The sequence below is a fragment of the Chelonia mydas genome, chromosome 12 (assembly GCF_015237465.2).
Source record: "Chelonia mydas isolate rCheMyd1 chromosome 12, rCheMyd1.pri.v2, whole genome shotgun sequence".
NCBI lineage: Eukaryota > Metazoa > Chordata > Testudines > Cheloniidae > Chelonia > Chelonia mydas.
In genome coordinates, this window is record NC_051252.2 from 24,863,730 (window position 1) to 24,879,994 (window position 16,265).

Here is a 16,265-nt window from a genome sequence, read left to right on the forward strand (position 1 = left end):
CCTGGCCCCTGCAGAGCCTCTCTTATCTTGCTTCTTCCCCAGCTGCTTCCCTTTGCCAGGGACTCCAGCAGTTTACCTTTGATGATCTCCCCACTTCATTTAGGACCCATCACAGAGTTCCCCACAGGAACCTACTCTGCTCCCTGTGAGTCTTTCTCTCCTTTGGCAAGCCCTGTAGGTGACAGCCTGACTATCTCAGGGTATTCCTGAGCTCCCATCTCTGTTTAAACAGTGCTAACGTTGCTTCAGCACCACTTACTGGGGTCATCCTTTCTAATTAAGCACCATTACACCCAGCTGGGACCACTAATTAGCTCTTATTTTGCTAGCTCACAAGTGAGGGATAGCTGCTAAATCATGGGCAAAGCTGAGCTCAGCTTGCCTTAAAGGGCTGGCAAGCCATGACAGGGACCAATGATGAAAAAATAAAGTGGGTAAAATCCTGGCTTCTTTGTAGCTAGTGAGTGTTTTGCCTTAATTTCAATGGGGCCAGAACATCATCCAATGATCCTATATTTTCTTTGCAGTCCCAGATGTAATAAAACCTGATTTTGCATTCCTTGCAGGATTGGGTCTATTCAATCTCAAAGCCCTTTGTAGGGGGAGGGGGTTGTGAAAATGAGGAAAGAGATGAACTTATGAATAGGAAGCATCTGATACTTCTTCTTGCTCTGTGTTTTGGACAAGAATGTTTTGACAGATGCATGCACCCAAACAGAGCAACCCAGAAAATGAACCCAGCAAAGATTTGTTGATTAGTTTTGTTGCAGCAATCTTGAATATTTGAATGATCTAAATATGAAACTATGTTTCTATGTCTAGTAGGCAATAAACAACAACAAAAACTACTGTAAAGCTCGTTCACCTGCACATCTACCAATGTGATATATGCCATCATGTGCCAGCAATGCCCCTCTGCCATGTACATTGGTCAAATTGGACAGTCTCTACGTAAAAGAATAAATGGACACAAATTAGATGTCAAGAATTATAACATTCAAAAACCAGTCGGAGAACACTTCAGTCTCTTTGGTCACTCGATTACAGACCTAAAAGTGGCAATTATTCAACAAAAAAACTTCAAAAACAGACTCCAGTGAGAGACTGCTGAATTGGAATTAATTTGCAAACTGGATACAATTAACTTAGGCTTGAATAAAGTATGGGAGTGGATGTGTCATTACACAAAGTAAAACTATTTCCCCATGTTTATTTCCCCCTCCCCCCACTGTTCCTCACATGTTCTTGTCAACTGCTGGAAATGGCCCACCTTGATTATCACTACAAAAGGTCCCCTCCCGGCTCTTCTGCTGGTAATAGCTCACCTTAACTCTTGTTACAGTGTGTAGGGTAACACCCATTGTTTCATGTTCTCTGTGTATATAACATCTCCCCACTGTATTTTCCACTGAGTGCATCCGATGAAGTGAGCTGTAGCTCATGAAAGCGTATGCTCAAATAAATTTGTTAGTCTCTAAGGTGCCACAAGTACTCCTTTTCTTTTTGTAAAGCTCTTGGCTTTATTTGATTAAAAATGGAAACTAAGGCCCCAATCCTGCAAAGATGTACCATATGCACTGCTTAACTTTACTCACATGAATAGTCCCACTGAATTCAACAGCACTATGCATGTGAGTAAAGTTATGTCTAAGTGTTTGCAGGACCAGGACATACCAAGCTACCATTTACTGAACAACCAAAAAATCCAAACTAAAATTAACATGCAAAAGAATTTAATTTGACCTGATCTGGCAAACACTTACACAGGTGTTTAACTTTACTTATATAAGAGTCAATAGCACTTAAATTAAAGCACATGAGTTAGGGTTTTGCTGGATTAGTGCCCTTGTGATTAATTTTGTTATCAGCTTGTTCTTTCTCTTTTGGCATTACTCTTCTCAGTGTTCAATCCAATATTCCTTCCCTGATAAATAATAGATTTAAAGGCATCAGGAAACAGGGATCGAATAATCACTTACCATGTCCAGTACACATATAAAAACAGAAGAAATTAAAATGATTCATCTGCTGTTGGGTTTGGTGCCCTATACCCTGGGAACTGTTAACTATTTTAAAATATTGTACATCAGGGATACAAATATACTAAGTTTCTCACGCTGAGCTGAACAGCAAATCATAACTGGCTTTTGAAGAATCATTCCCCCCCCCCTGCTTTTTATTCCCTTGCTGTTTGTCTTTTAATAAACTTAAACATTTTATTAAGCCCAAATGTCCTAGACAGAATACTGGGCTGGATGGACCTTTGGTCTGACCCAGTATGGCCATTCTTATGTTCTTAATAGTGGGTTTATTTGTGGATAAGAAATGTATTTGTTATTCATAATTATTTTATTTTAATATTTGATATTTCTAACACGTGTAGAATAAGAACAACTTGATCACACCCTGCAACCCCTTTATCTTTCTTGGAGGTAACTGAGAATTGGGCTCAATCTGTCCAATTTGTGCCCACAGTACCATCACTTAATCTACCTTAAGGGCTATCATGCTATAACAATCTTGCACATTAGCATTCCAACGTCATTAGCAATACCAGCCTCCCTTGTTAGCTGAGATTCCTTATAAGTATTTACCCTCTTTCAAATATTTCTGTTTAGCAATATTCAAGGTTTAGAACACTGAAAATATTAACGTGTTATCTTTACATGAGATTTAAACTCCCAGCCTTGGAAGGAGGCAAAACTTTTTAGAAACCACAAATAAGAGCTTAGAAATCCTGGCACCCTTGTTTTGATGTTTGTTTGTTTTGGTATTTGTTTGGTTTTTTGTTTTTGTTTTGGTCTTCTGCTTAATTTTTGGCTTGAGGGTCTGCAAGTAAATTAATATGAAACATGAGCAGTGTATTTAAGGCAGGTTGAGCTTGTGTGAGCCAGTATTTTCCTGAAGTGAATTAACCTAGCATAGTAAGAGGCCTACTACCAGCTCAAGTTATTTGGATTCAGGGAGAGAGAAAATAAGCATACTGTAGGATTATGTTAAAGGTGACCTACAGAAGAAAAAATGCGTTTGTGCCTCTTTTTGACTCTTTATGTTGCATAAAGAAGGATTGAAAGTTTTTTTAAAAATTTTCTGCTTTGTGTTTTTTCATTAGAAACATCAAGAATATTAAGTCTTGGTTTTGGTTTATCTACTACTTAATTCTTTGGACTTGAGTAGGAGCTTTCTCAGTTGTGCATTGAAGGAGAAGAGACTAGTTAACAAAGAGAGCTTTCCTCCCAAGTGTTTGCAAGAATTTCGAGTTAAATAGGTGTTAATAAAACTAAGGAAACAATTTTTAAACAGCCTGACTAAAAATCCCTTCTCTGTTTAATTGCTCAGGGTTCAGTCTTGTGAAGTTATAATCTAACTAGTTCTCCAGTCATACAAGTAGCATTCCAGCAAAGACAGGGAATCAAGACCTATTTCTGCTGTGAAAAGCAAAGAAGAAAAAAAGTGCTTTAAGAACTCCTTTCAAGTCTTCTTTAAACAACAGAAAGACGTAACAAGGGCACAACTATATTTTAACCTCTTTGTAGGTCCTTTAAAATACATCGACACACAAAACAATAATAAAGCACAAGGCCAAAATTCCATTGTTTTAAGTGACCAAACAAAAAAGGGCTAATTTAAGAGCTTTCTAGCAAGATACTTCCTTTACAATGGTTTGTCTTGGGGTATCAAACCATTGTGTTGCGCTTCTGATGATCCATTCTTTGGCTGAACCTCACCAAAACAAAAAAGTGTTGCGGACATCAAGCTTATTTTAAATAGTTAAAGAAACAAAAATCTTTCAGTGAAGCTTGGAGTAATCAGAAGTATAGGGGCCAGATGGCCAGCACATCCACTGGCACCGGACTGGGGGTCCTGGGTTCTGTTACTGGTTTTGCCACTGACCTGTTGGGTGATCTGGAGTGAGTCACTTCACTTCGCTGTTTGCCCTCCCACCCATTATCATCTCTGCAGCATCTTCTGGGCAGGAACTATCTCTCGCTATGTATTTGTGCTGTACCTAGCATCAGGGCTTAATTTGTGCTGAGGCTTGCCGGGGCTCAGCCCTGGCCCCTCTTTTCATGCTGGGGCTTAGCTCCGGTACCTCTTCCATCAGTGGCATTTAGTAAGGCATGCAATTCTACACTACATGCAAGGTGAGTGCGAGGTCATGTGATGCGGAGGATGCCATTTTGTTTCGCTTAAGCCCTGGCACTTCTTTCTTTACGCATAAGCATTACCTAATACAACAGGCCTCCTTGGATTTGGGCCTCTCAGCCCTGCGAAAATAACAGCAGCAGCAACAACAGAACCTGCTATGATGTCACTGACTGAAATCTGACTTGGGTCAGCACAGATTGAAAGTCATTACTAACTGAATGAAATAGGTTTGGTGGTCTCGAAAGGTGTCAGCATCACAAAAGTCACTGTCACAAGTGCAGTGCTTGTTGGCAGTCCCAGAGGGGAGGCTAAGGACTGCCCTCTTTCCTGTGGGGGTGGTCCATGCAGGGCCAGGCTGAGAGGCATTGACAGTAATTTGTGGGGAGCTTGCTTTAATTCTGCTAGCTCTGAAACTCTTCTGTGGTTAGATGCAGAGCTTCGTACTCCAGTCCTATCAACATGCATTCAAACATTTAATGTATAATCATAGATAGATTTAATACATAACTTCAAAAATGGGGGTGACCAGCTGTATCATATAGTACCTTCTATTACATGAGAAACATCTGCCAGTTCTACATTAGATGCTATGCAATTTACATATTTCCTGGTCAGGTCCTGTGTATTTCTAGGTCCCTGACTTTATTTCAAACGGGCTCAGATATGTATTATAACCATGTTTCACCATATCAATTTTATCTTGCTATGAGACTGCAGAGGCAAAACAGAGAATTTAAGTCTGGGGGAAAAAAGATTGTTTCTTAAGTGAATTCCAACTCATGCGGTTTCTTTCATTTAACTTTAGGGTGTCTAAATGCATGTTTCCTGTCTGGCTACTGATTGTCTGCTCTTCCGTTATTCAAGTGAGTGACATATTTTACACGTCGTGCTTGTATTGCATATTAGGTTTCTATGAACATTCATGAATTGCTTATGTTAATAACTTTACTATGGTACATACTGCAAGACTCCATATACTAAATAACCTAGAAGTCAGACAATAAAAGGCACTTATAACAGAATGAATGTAAACTAGTACAATATTCTATCATAAAGTATCAGATATAGTTCTTAAGAACAAAGAGGAAAGCAATATTAAACTCCAAAATTAACATTTATATACGTCAATTAAATAAAACAACAACTTTTAGCTTTAAGAACAATTTTGTAATTCCCCACGCATCCACTCCCCATTGTTTCTAAACTCCTATGATGCAAAGTGCAGGGTAGATTTCTTATGCCATAAATCTGGGCTGTGCCTTTTAATAAGAGAAGAAACAGAAATTAGATTCTTTATTACTGGGTCTAGAGACATTTCTGGCTTGGCAACACCTATTGGGGCTGATTCTGACCTTGCATACCAATGTAAGGCCCCAGTTCAGCAAAATCTTAAGCATATGACTAACTTTAAATACAGGAGCTGTCCCACATGGTTAGTCCCCCTATTCATGTGCTTAAAATTAAACACATACTTAACAATCTTGCTGAATCAGGTCTCAGTTAGGAGCTACCCACTCAGTCAAGTTTACACTGAGGTAAGTTAGATCAGATGAAGTGTGCAGGGCCTGATTCTTCACTGTCGTGCACCTAGTGAAGCCATTGTACAAAGTGGGTGTAAAATGCTACCAAATCAGAAATATTGCACTCAGGTGTAAATGGCTACATGTAACCCACACACCTCCTGGGTGTGGAGTTCTGTCCCATCTAGTGGCACCAGGATCACTTAGAAAGAGAGAGAGAGATTAATGAGTCTGCTCTACAGCCTTAGCTATCAGGCACATGGCTTTTAGCTCATGCAGTAGAGGCTCATGCATTTAGCTCAGAGGGCTCAGGTTCGATCCCACCTGACGATGACTGGGGTCTGTTGGTATTACAAGTGGGGGCTTGTCTGGGATTTCAACTGGGAAGTCTCTGAAGCTCGCCATGTGCTTCCTCAGCTAGGGGAAGTATGTAACCCACACACCTCCAGAGTGTGGCGTTCTGTCCCATCTAGTGACAGTGAGACCACTTAGAGAGAGAGATTAATGAGCCTCTTCTACAGCCTTAGCTAACAGCCATATGGCTTTTAGCTCATGCATTTAGTTCCAGAGGTCCCAGGTTTGATCCCGCCCACCGACAACAGGGATGTGTCGGTATTACATACACAAGATGCAATGCAGCAGAAGATGTGACCCAGAGAGCTTAGTTCTGGATATGCAGCAGTATCTATAACAAAAAAAAAAGTCCTAATTGTGAAGCCTACCGAACACATCTTCCAACACAACTCTTATCCACGCCTACAAATGCTGAAGCCATAGCTCCTCATCATTGCCACATTTACCAATTCATGAAGTTGGGTATGGCTGGGTGGATGGTTTGGGAAGGACTGGAATCCAGTCTCACCAGAACAGGCTGAGTTCTAAACAATAGCAAACTGAACCCAAACTTCCATGAATTTGGGGTTAGCAACTATAATGTTACAGTACTGTATTGTGATGTGATGTTGTTTGGCCCATGATATTATGACACAAATCTCCCCATATTACTGGCTCGGAAGAACCCTTAGCTTTGCAAACACTATTTGTGGGGCATGGGAAGAAGTTTAATTTGAACCTATTCCTGAAGCATATTGTGAACTGCCACATGTGTATACATCATGAGCAGAGGAGCTAAATATGATTATGAACGCTTTGAACACAATAAATCCATAATGCATTTGACCAAGGTGCGCTTACTAATGCATCTGTTGTATAATTATGTAGAAAGAGAACAAGTTGATAAGGGAAATGACACAACAAGAGTAGAGAAGTATGGACACAAGTACGAAACACTGCAGGAGGTTAATGATGTAGAGCTTATAGAGGTTAAAATAAATCTCTCTTACACACACACACTGACAAAACATATTCTCTCTCTCTCACACACACACACACACACACACACACACACACACACACGCACTTCCAATGGAAGAATATTTACTTCATTAACATCTCTTGATGTTAGGTATTGATATCTAGACATTAGTACCAAAGAGACACATGCTGGGTGACTTCTCCCCATCTCTAGCTATTAGTACTCCTGTATTCAGCAGGAAATGTTCTGTGTGTTTGTGAAGGGTTATAAGAGCGGTCCCTGCCTACTCAAGGCTTTCTTTCCCTCTCATAATTTAGATGAGGATTTTTTTATATTACTGTACTGTGAATCATTTGTACCTTTTTGGATTTTTTTGTAACACATTCACCATCCATTAGAGTAGCAGTGTACATTACAATACAGTTCTCTGAGATTCAAGATTTGGCTATACCTTTTATGTCTCTGTATTAGAATAATGAGCAGTAATAGTGTATCTTCCTTTCTCAGTTGCTATATGCAATATATTAATTATATATTGCATATATAATTAATATGCTATTGCATATATAATTAATTCTAATGATCAAATAAATAAAAGGGTGTTACTTGTGATTTCAGTTTCTGTAGGATGGCATATACTCTATGTACACACACACACAGATTACAAAACACACATATGGACCCAATTTCACAGAGAAATTTTATACTGAAAACACTGCTACACCAGTACTGAGAAACAATGCTATGCATAGCAAGGAGTTCTGATGACATCATATTAACTAAACAGACTGATCAAGGTGTGTTTATAGCCATATTCAGAGTTTTCCTGTTTTGCATTTTATATAAGATGGAATCCATGAAGTCTGTAAAATACAACAAAGGAAAAGTCGTGTACAAGACTACTCTGACATCTGTCAATCTAGGCATTATATTCATCATCATGATAGCTGACAGCTCTGACAATGAAGAGGTCTTCAAAACATTTATTTTGGTATATTGAGGACTGTGTTGCAATTGCAAGCTACCACTTTAAGGGCAGGGGAGGGGGAGAGAAGCAGTTTCTGGTTCTGTTGTCAGGCTAGGGAGCTAGGATCATAGTGACCAAAAGCTAATACTAAGAGGTGTTGAGAGCACACAGCTCCACTGATTTCAATGGAAGTTGTGGGCTCTCAGCACCTTTCAAAATCAGGTCCTACATGAGAACCTACTACCTTATCCTACTTGCTGCTAGAAGCAGGTTGAACCTTGGCTGAGACTAGCTGTTCTGTGTCAGGCCGCTGTCAGTGACCATAAAGGAAGATGGATATATAATAGGCTGGTCTATTTAGTTTGTTAACTTATAGCAAAATGATTGCCATTTCCATATCAGCTTCACATCTCTTATGAGCAGAGACGGATTAGAGTAACACCTTACAGACACTGCATTCACATTTATTCTCACTAGGAAAAGTCTGAGGACACTGAACCCCATACTAATCTCTTTACACTGGTGTAAATCCAGAGTAACTCCACTAACTTCTATGGAGTCACATTGGTGTCAATGAGATCAGAATCTGGGCCATGATCTTAAAGCAAGGGACATGTTGTCAGGAGAAAAATTAAATTAAGAAATATTTTCATTTGCTTTTGACAAAACTAAGAGGCTAAATCCTCTTCCACAGGTTTTCCACTGTTTTCCCACCGGCAGTGAAGAACACATTGAGGTACCTGAAAATTATGGTGGTTCATTCCCACTGTATCTGAAGAAGGTAGGAATTTAAATACTGTTTTATACAACCAACAAGGTGACAAATGGTAAAATACTTTAAACTTCAGCTAAAGACCTAATCAAGATTTCATTGGCCTGATCCTCATGTTCATTGGTGAAAATCTGGAGTATCTCCACCAAAATTAATGGAGTCATGCCGGGGCAAAACTGGCATGACGAAGAGGAGAGTCAGACTACTATGCCCTCTACCAGTGGGCCATTGTATAATAGAACCTTTTTGCTATATATAGAAAAGTCAATTTAACTCTTTGTTTTCTGTCTGCTTTCTAATCCCTACTAGCTCTCTTCCATCCTCAGAGTGCTAGTATCCAGGAAACACAGGAGACAGCCATTGTCATGATATAAATATATATTGAATTGAATATATTTGGTTTTGGTAATCTGTTTTTTGCTCCATAGTGATTAACTATTTCAGCCATGTCTTGTGTTAGTGAAGTGGTTTGAAATTGGAAGTTCAATGTGAACAATAAAAGGGAAAGATTCGATTCATCTTAATTTGCCTAAAGAGCGGAGAACTCAATAATTGAAATTTTCTATTTTTTTGTTGTTAATTTTATGAAAAAAAATGTTGAAATTTCCCATGGAAATGTCTGAATTTTTAGCAAAAAATAAAAAACTGAAAATGTTTCAACTAAAAAACAAGGGGTTGAAAGCTTGCATAATGTTTGACGAAAATAAAAAATGCTGACCCGAATCTGTAAGTAAACACCATTTACTGTAGTCACTCAGGTTAAATGTGTATTTTAAATAATCCAATGCCATATAGATATTCTTCTGATTAATGGATTCCAAAAAGTCATTCCCTAGAAATGGGGAAAAGACAAAACTGTATAAGAAAATAAAAAGCTAAGTAATTTTAACACAAAAGTCAGAGAGCACTTTACTGAAACAAAACAGGACCAGAAACTATCACAAAAATATGGGTATTTCCAGGCCTGAATCTTTGGTGTCAGAACTACTTTGTCGATAGTAACAGCAGTACCATTTTCCAGAGCTGGTACCTTCTAAGGGCATGGACACATGGATTGGTGCCAGGGACAGAGACATTTTTAAAAATAAAAATATTAAGGGTCATATTTTCAGAGGGCCTGAAAAAATAAGCCTTGCATGTGCAACACGTAATGGTCATGGGGCTGTCTGAGTGCACAACTGTCCAGTTGTGTGTGCAAATTCAAGTTTTATGCATGCAAATGGATATGCCTGCAAATATTTGTAGGCATATTTTTGAAGACTGAAAATCTGTCCCCCAATTTTTATCAGAATAATTAGAGAATAATAAACTCATTATCTTATTGTGTGTCAAGATGCCTCCTCCTTGAAAAAACGTACAAAATGTACTTGTTTCTTGAAGCATTCGAGCTAATCCTGAATTTCCTACTTAGGCAAAATGTTCCCTAAAATCACTGGATGTTTTGCCCGAGTAAGTAAAGAAAGAATGAGGCCCTTAGTGACTGGACACCACTCTGCGTTTATCTGTATATTATTCTTGCTTGTATCTTTAGATTTTAAGCCCTGCATTTTGAGATCTATGGATGAAAAGTGCTATATAAGAGCTAAATATTATTGTTCTTCTTGAGACAGGGGTTTATTTGTTTGACACAGATCAGCTGTTGCACAGTGCCACGTGCATGTGCAGCTCTATATAAAGAATAAGAATTTGAAGTAGTAACAGAACAGGAGCCAAAAAGCAAAAGAAATTAAAAACAAATATTAATTTAAAACCATGCAACTGTTTAACATCGTCCCCCAGCCAGAATCCCCATCTGACTAGTGTGAATTTGCAAATGAGGATTTCTCTGGGTCCATGGTGGGGAAGGCCATTCCTGGATACATATCAAGTGTTGGGGCACACAAGAGCTCCCCTGTCAGAAGAGCAGAGCCTTCTTCATTTGCATCATTCCCCGGTATGCCCCTCTGCCTCTCCGACTTGCTGGCTCACCACAGCCTCCCATTTTGAAAGTGGAACCTGGGGATTCAAAACTCTCCCAGATACAAATGTCACTTCCAGATGACAATACTCTCCTGGTATCCAGTGGTAAAAGACCTCCCCAACTTCTGCCTGCCCCACAGATGTGTTGTGCTGTTTGGGCCATGCGGAGTGGTGAACTTCCGTGAGTATCCGTGGAATCTGAGCATGAACTAAGAAGAATTAATGGCCCTTGGTGGCCAGCTATTAAAGATAGCAGGCATCACGGTTTGAGTATTAGTATCTGTGAACCCCAAATGGAAAATAAGATGCATCTATTAGGAGTAAAATGTTTTCTCCCCTTTTGCTTTGCACTAAAATACTCCCTTGATTACCTGATTTCCAACTTCAGATAAACATCACGCTCAATGGCCAGGCTGACATTCAGTTGGCTGGAAACGAAGAAGGCCTATTTGGAATAGATCCAGAGTCTGGCATTCTGTACGTCAATGGACCGCTGGACCGGGAGAAACAAGCTTTCTACACCCTTCAGGTATGGCACACTCCAATGGCACAAGCCCCATCTCATCTCACTGCCCTACTACACATCCCCCAGCTGTCTAATACCATTAATGCCATTTGTTCTGTTGGCAGTAAATATTGCCAGACACCAAAAGGAAAAAACTCAAGGACAAATTCCTAAGACCTTCCCTCAGTTTTTATTCAGCCCTTACACTGGCAAACTCCCATGGAAATAAACAGAAGCTATGGGTTCTCTCAGCCCCTCTGAAATCATTTAGGCCATTCATTTAGGTGCCTAAATTTGAATTAAATAACTAATGGCCCTGGACTTGGGGGCCGAGACTGCGTCCTCCTTGTTTCTGACTCCATGAAGGTCTGTCACTCTTCTTTGAATCCATTTACAGAATAAATGCATTAAATCTAGTCTGCTCCAATTGATTCAGCATTTACACAAAGTAAAGCTTATGTACAGAGTCCTGTTTACACACTGAGCCTTACAAAACTGCATTAGCGCACTGTGCATTAATACATTTATTACTGGCGCAATGAGTTTACTTTGTACCACCTTTTACAGCTGTTTGGGCCAGATCTGGCGGGTTACTGAGCACCTGTTGAGAACCGACAACCTCCACTGAGTTCTACAGAAGTTACAGTAGCTCAGCACCATATCTAGCCTTTCCTAAGAAACCATCTGGGCTGCTTCCAGCTGGTTCTTCCTGGCCCAGTCCCCTTCTCTCTAACATGTGCTGTGCTCCTAACATGAGTTTTTATTTATCCTTCTTCAGATTCATCAAAAGTATCTAACATCCCTCACTGCTGTTCTAATGCTCTCAACCCTGATCCACAAACCTCCTCCCAGTGTGGCTGATGCATAAGCCTGTTTTCTGTAGGGCAGAGAATGTATTTTTTCCCACGCAGGGGTTTGGTGATGTTAATGTGTATTTGTGACAAGCTGAAGTTAGACAATCATTTCAATAGACTGCCCAGCAGTAAAAGAGCTGGGCTGTTTTCTGCATATGAAATGGGAATGCCATTTAATACAGATATCAGGATGTCTGTCCACACAGCCTTCTTTCTGGACAACCCACAGGGCCAGATTGTGGCTAGCCCTGTCTGGGTGCAGAAGAGCGTGCAAGGAACTCTCTCCCATTGTTCACCTAGTCAGGGACAACCACAGTCCCCAAACTTGTGCTTCCTGAGGGGCTGTTAGCACTAGTGACGGTGCAAAATACCTTGAAAGGCCTGGGGAGCATGGAGTGAAGGCAAGGCCGTGCTCCCCTTCCCCTTCTGCCCTTCTGCACTGGCTGGGGACCTAAGTCAACAGAAGAGTAGTGTATACTGCATCCTCACAAAAAGAAGTACAGCAGCTGTCTCTGATCAACCTCTCCCCACAGCCTCCAGAGGCATATTGTCTATGTCAGCACTGAGCCAGAGGTCACCATTCTTTATCATATAAACCTCTATGTTATGTTTTGTTTCTTTCTGTTTCATTTTGATTATTGCCCTCTACTGGATAGAATGAGAACTGGTCTGAGTGTCATAGACCCCATACTGCTAACAGCTAATGGAGACTCTCCTTCAGTTCAAGTGCTAGTAGCCTGTGCCTTCAGTGCAGGGGTATTTGGGTCCAATCCCCACTACTGCAATGAAGTTAGAGGTGGCCACAATGAGCATCACATTTGTCACTAAGAAATCATAGCTGGCTGGTGTATACACAGGGTATATTAATCTTACTGTCATGTGACAACAGTAAAGAATCACAACTTTCTTCTAACACTGAACAAGGAACTTTAAATAAACCTACTCTAGTTTCCCACTGCTTCTGCCTAGAAACTCCCTCAGCACCCCTCCCTCTTGGCTTCACGTTACAGATTTACAGAAACAGTATACATACCCTCACACTAACCTTAAAAGGCAGCATGTGCAAATGAGTACTATTGAAGTACGTGTTCTTTTAAAATCAGGTGACTGTAAAAGATGAAGAGAAGCAGCTGGTTTTTAACCCTGTAACCATAACAATAGCAGTAAAAGATGAAAATGACAACATGCCAGTCTTGACTGAGGATATGTTCCCTGGAATTCTTAGCAAAGGGACAAAGCAAGGTAACAGTGACCTCCCTGACTCCTTTCTGTAAAGATCTGTTTCATTGTTACTTTCCTCCGCCACTTGACTCATGCCAAGGTCTTTATACACTGCGTGTGCTAATCTTGGTACATTTGATGAAATGTTCCATTTTTAAGACCATCCATTTATATAAATTGTATCATGTTTGTATTAGAAACAACTCGGAGATTATCTGCTCTCTGAGGACGAGGGAGCTAGAGGGAAAATGAACAAGTACAAAATGGCTTCCCTCCTTAGAGATAACCATAACCATACGTGTGGATGTGAGAAGCTGAGTGCCTTTGTCTTTGGGATTAGCACATTCTTTTTATTTGCCATTTGGCCGATATATATGCAGTAAACAAGAGAGAAAATATAGAAACCACATGACTGCTTGTTCCATAGCCTTTTGCACAGGGCTGCTGTGTAGTTGCTCTCAGATGTCAGTACAAAGCTTCCTGATCACTGATGCTCAGTAGTGAAATGTCAGGGAGGAGATAAGCAGGCTAAAAGGAGCCTATCTTAGAAGCTAGACTGTTCTATCATTAGTTTTATAGATAAACTTCACAACGTATTTTTAAACAACAAACGTTATTGTCTAGCTGAGCATAAAGTCATAAAGAGAACATTTTTAAAATGGAACCCAAGGTAATTTTAGAGCTTTCCCGCAGGGAGTCAGAAAGTTTGACATGGTTAAGCCATCAACTTAATCTGCCTGTGCATCTAACTCCTCGTGTCAACAAAGATATTTTAATGTGATCTACGCTATCAGAAACACAGAGAAAGGTTTCCTGAAAATTTACTTCCTCCAAAGTCAGGCACCTCAGTGAAATGAGATATCTTTCAAGAGATACATCATGATGGCATGAGATGACAAGGGGCTGGACTAGATGACCTCTTGAAGTTCCTTCTAGCCCTAAATTTCTATGATTCTATGAAACAGGGGCCAAACTCAGCTCTCATAGACACTAGTGCAGCCCCACCTTGGACAGCATCTCCACTGAGTACATGCAAGTTGCACTGGGACATCTCATGAGCTGTGATATCTTGTGGTAGACGTTGAGGTACTTTGTGCTTACAGCCTCTCAACTGATGATCTCAATGTGCTTCGCAAACATTAAACCTCACAACTCCCCTGTGGAAGAGCTGAGTGAAACCAAGACACAGTGGGTAAGTGTCCCAGATCAGGCACTTTGAACTGAGGTATCCAACATTAGTGGACATTTCTGAACACTTAGGCCTAAATTGCTCGCCCAGTACCACAGAGAGGGCCAAGATCAGAAAAGATGTGTAAGTGAGTTCCCCTTACACTAACAGACTCCCTTAGCACTACCTACATCCACTCTACCGAGGCCAAAGTAGGGGTAACCCCCATGCTACTTTAACTTATGGTTCTGGCTCCTCGGTGCATAAGGATTGGTCTTGAGAAGATTTTTTTTAAAAAAATTAAATTTTAAGCTTCAAGTGGTGACAGGGCAAGTTGTATTTTAACGTTAGCCGGTTGAGGTGAACCTCAAAGGGGGAGTTTATGGGTCACTTCTATCTGCTAATGTGTGTTAAAATACACCTTGTTCTTTCTACAGTAAAGTTTAAAAGGGTGTTTGGTAACATGTTTTAAAAAACACCGCTCATCCTTGCCTTACATACCCTAAGAGGATCTAGGGTAAACACTGAGGTGGTTCTCCACTGACTTTACCCCCGGCAAATTGAGAGCAAAGGGGGTGTAAAAAAGCTCCCATCTAAGAAAGGTAGCATTTTATGCTAATACAGGTGTCAGTCAGGACACCAGCTAAGAGGCAGTGGTACTTACACTACTGAAAATCAGCTGTAGCTCCATTGAACTCCATTGGCTTATATTGCTGTAAAGCAGGTGTAAATAAGAGGAGAATAAGGCTCTTAATTAATAATACAATTTCTTTGTCTTAAATCTGTAGTTGCCTTAAGTGTGACAGCTTCCTCAATGCATTCATTTGGGTTGCTTTGGTTGTGTTGCTTTGTATCATATCCCAGGAGGGGATTCTTGACAGCAGCATTCTTTGTATTGTAGAATGTTATAAAAAGTTTGGAGTGCATTTCCATATGATTGCAAGAGACATGGAAGCAATCTCATGCTGCAGTAACAGGTTTCATAGCGTGAAGACTAAATGAGTTTTAATGGGTACTTGTCATATGCTACAATTTGTCACAAAAACTGAGGACTGAGGAAAACAGGCAGAGAACTAAACTACTGCAATCCGAATGCATTACTGGCATTTAACCAAACAGCATTTTCCTGGTTCTACTTTCTCATTTTTATTAGTCCAACTGTTAACCCTTATGCTACTGTAGTTTCCCCCACTATACGGTAACAGGAACATAGCAGAAGTATAGAGTCAGATAGCTCGCACCGCTCATCCCCGGGAATGATCCTTAAAGACATTATTGGACCATCATTATGGCTTATTCAGGAAGGGAGCTAGGTCAGTGGGCAGGAGCTTGGGTCTCTGTCAATGTCTGTCTGTGTTTGTTAACCCGCCAAATGACTGTGATGACAGTGTGACATCAGCACTTTATGAATACTGATTGTATAATCCATGAACCAATTCCTGCTCTCCACTCTCTATATTACCCCCTTACACAAGGGGTAAAACCAGGGCAGAACTTGGCTCTAGTTTGACCACTGCTCAAAGACAGTCAGCTCTGGTGTTTTTGAGTCAGGCCTCAAAAAGAATGCGATTGTCTTAAAAATCACAAGATTAAAAATAAAATAATAATAAATAATAATACTGGGTGTGTGCAGGGTTATATTTGCCTTCCAGTTTCTGAGCCTTTAGGGTGCACTTAGGTCACATTTTCAAACTTGTCTTGGCCACCATGCATGCTAGACATTTTATTTTTTCCCCACTGAAAGCTGAGAGCCTCACCTGATCAAATGCTTCCAGGGGTCGGTGCTTTAAGAAAAACACCAACTACAGTGTGGGCTGGAAACACGGAACCTGTAA

At 40.3% G+C, this 16,265-nt stretch overlaps 1 protein-coding gene across 1 annotated transcript in view; it reads left to right on the forward strand.

The window, feature by feature from the left end:
* Positions 1-16,265, forward strand: part of CDH16 (cadherin 16) — a 60,707-nt gene that overhangs the window by 4,104 nt on the left and 40,338 nt on the right. The window contains exons 2-5 of the mRNA XM_037877387.2: positions 4,955-5,012; positions 8,646-8,732; positions 11,071-11,211; positions 13,145-13,283. Coding sequence (XP_037733315.1) covers positions 4,955-5,012; positions 8,646-8,732; positions 11,071-11,211; positions 13,145-13,283 — 425 coding nt within the window. The remainder of the gene's footprint in view (positions 1-4,954; positions 5,013-8,645; positions 8,733-11,070; positions 11,212-13,144; positions 13,284-16,265) is intronic.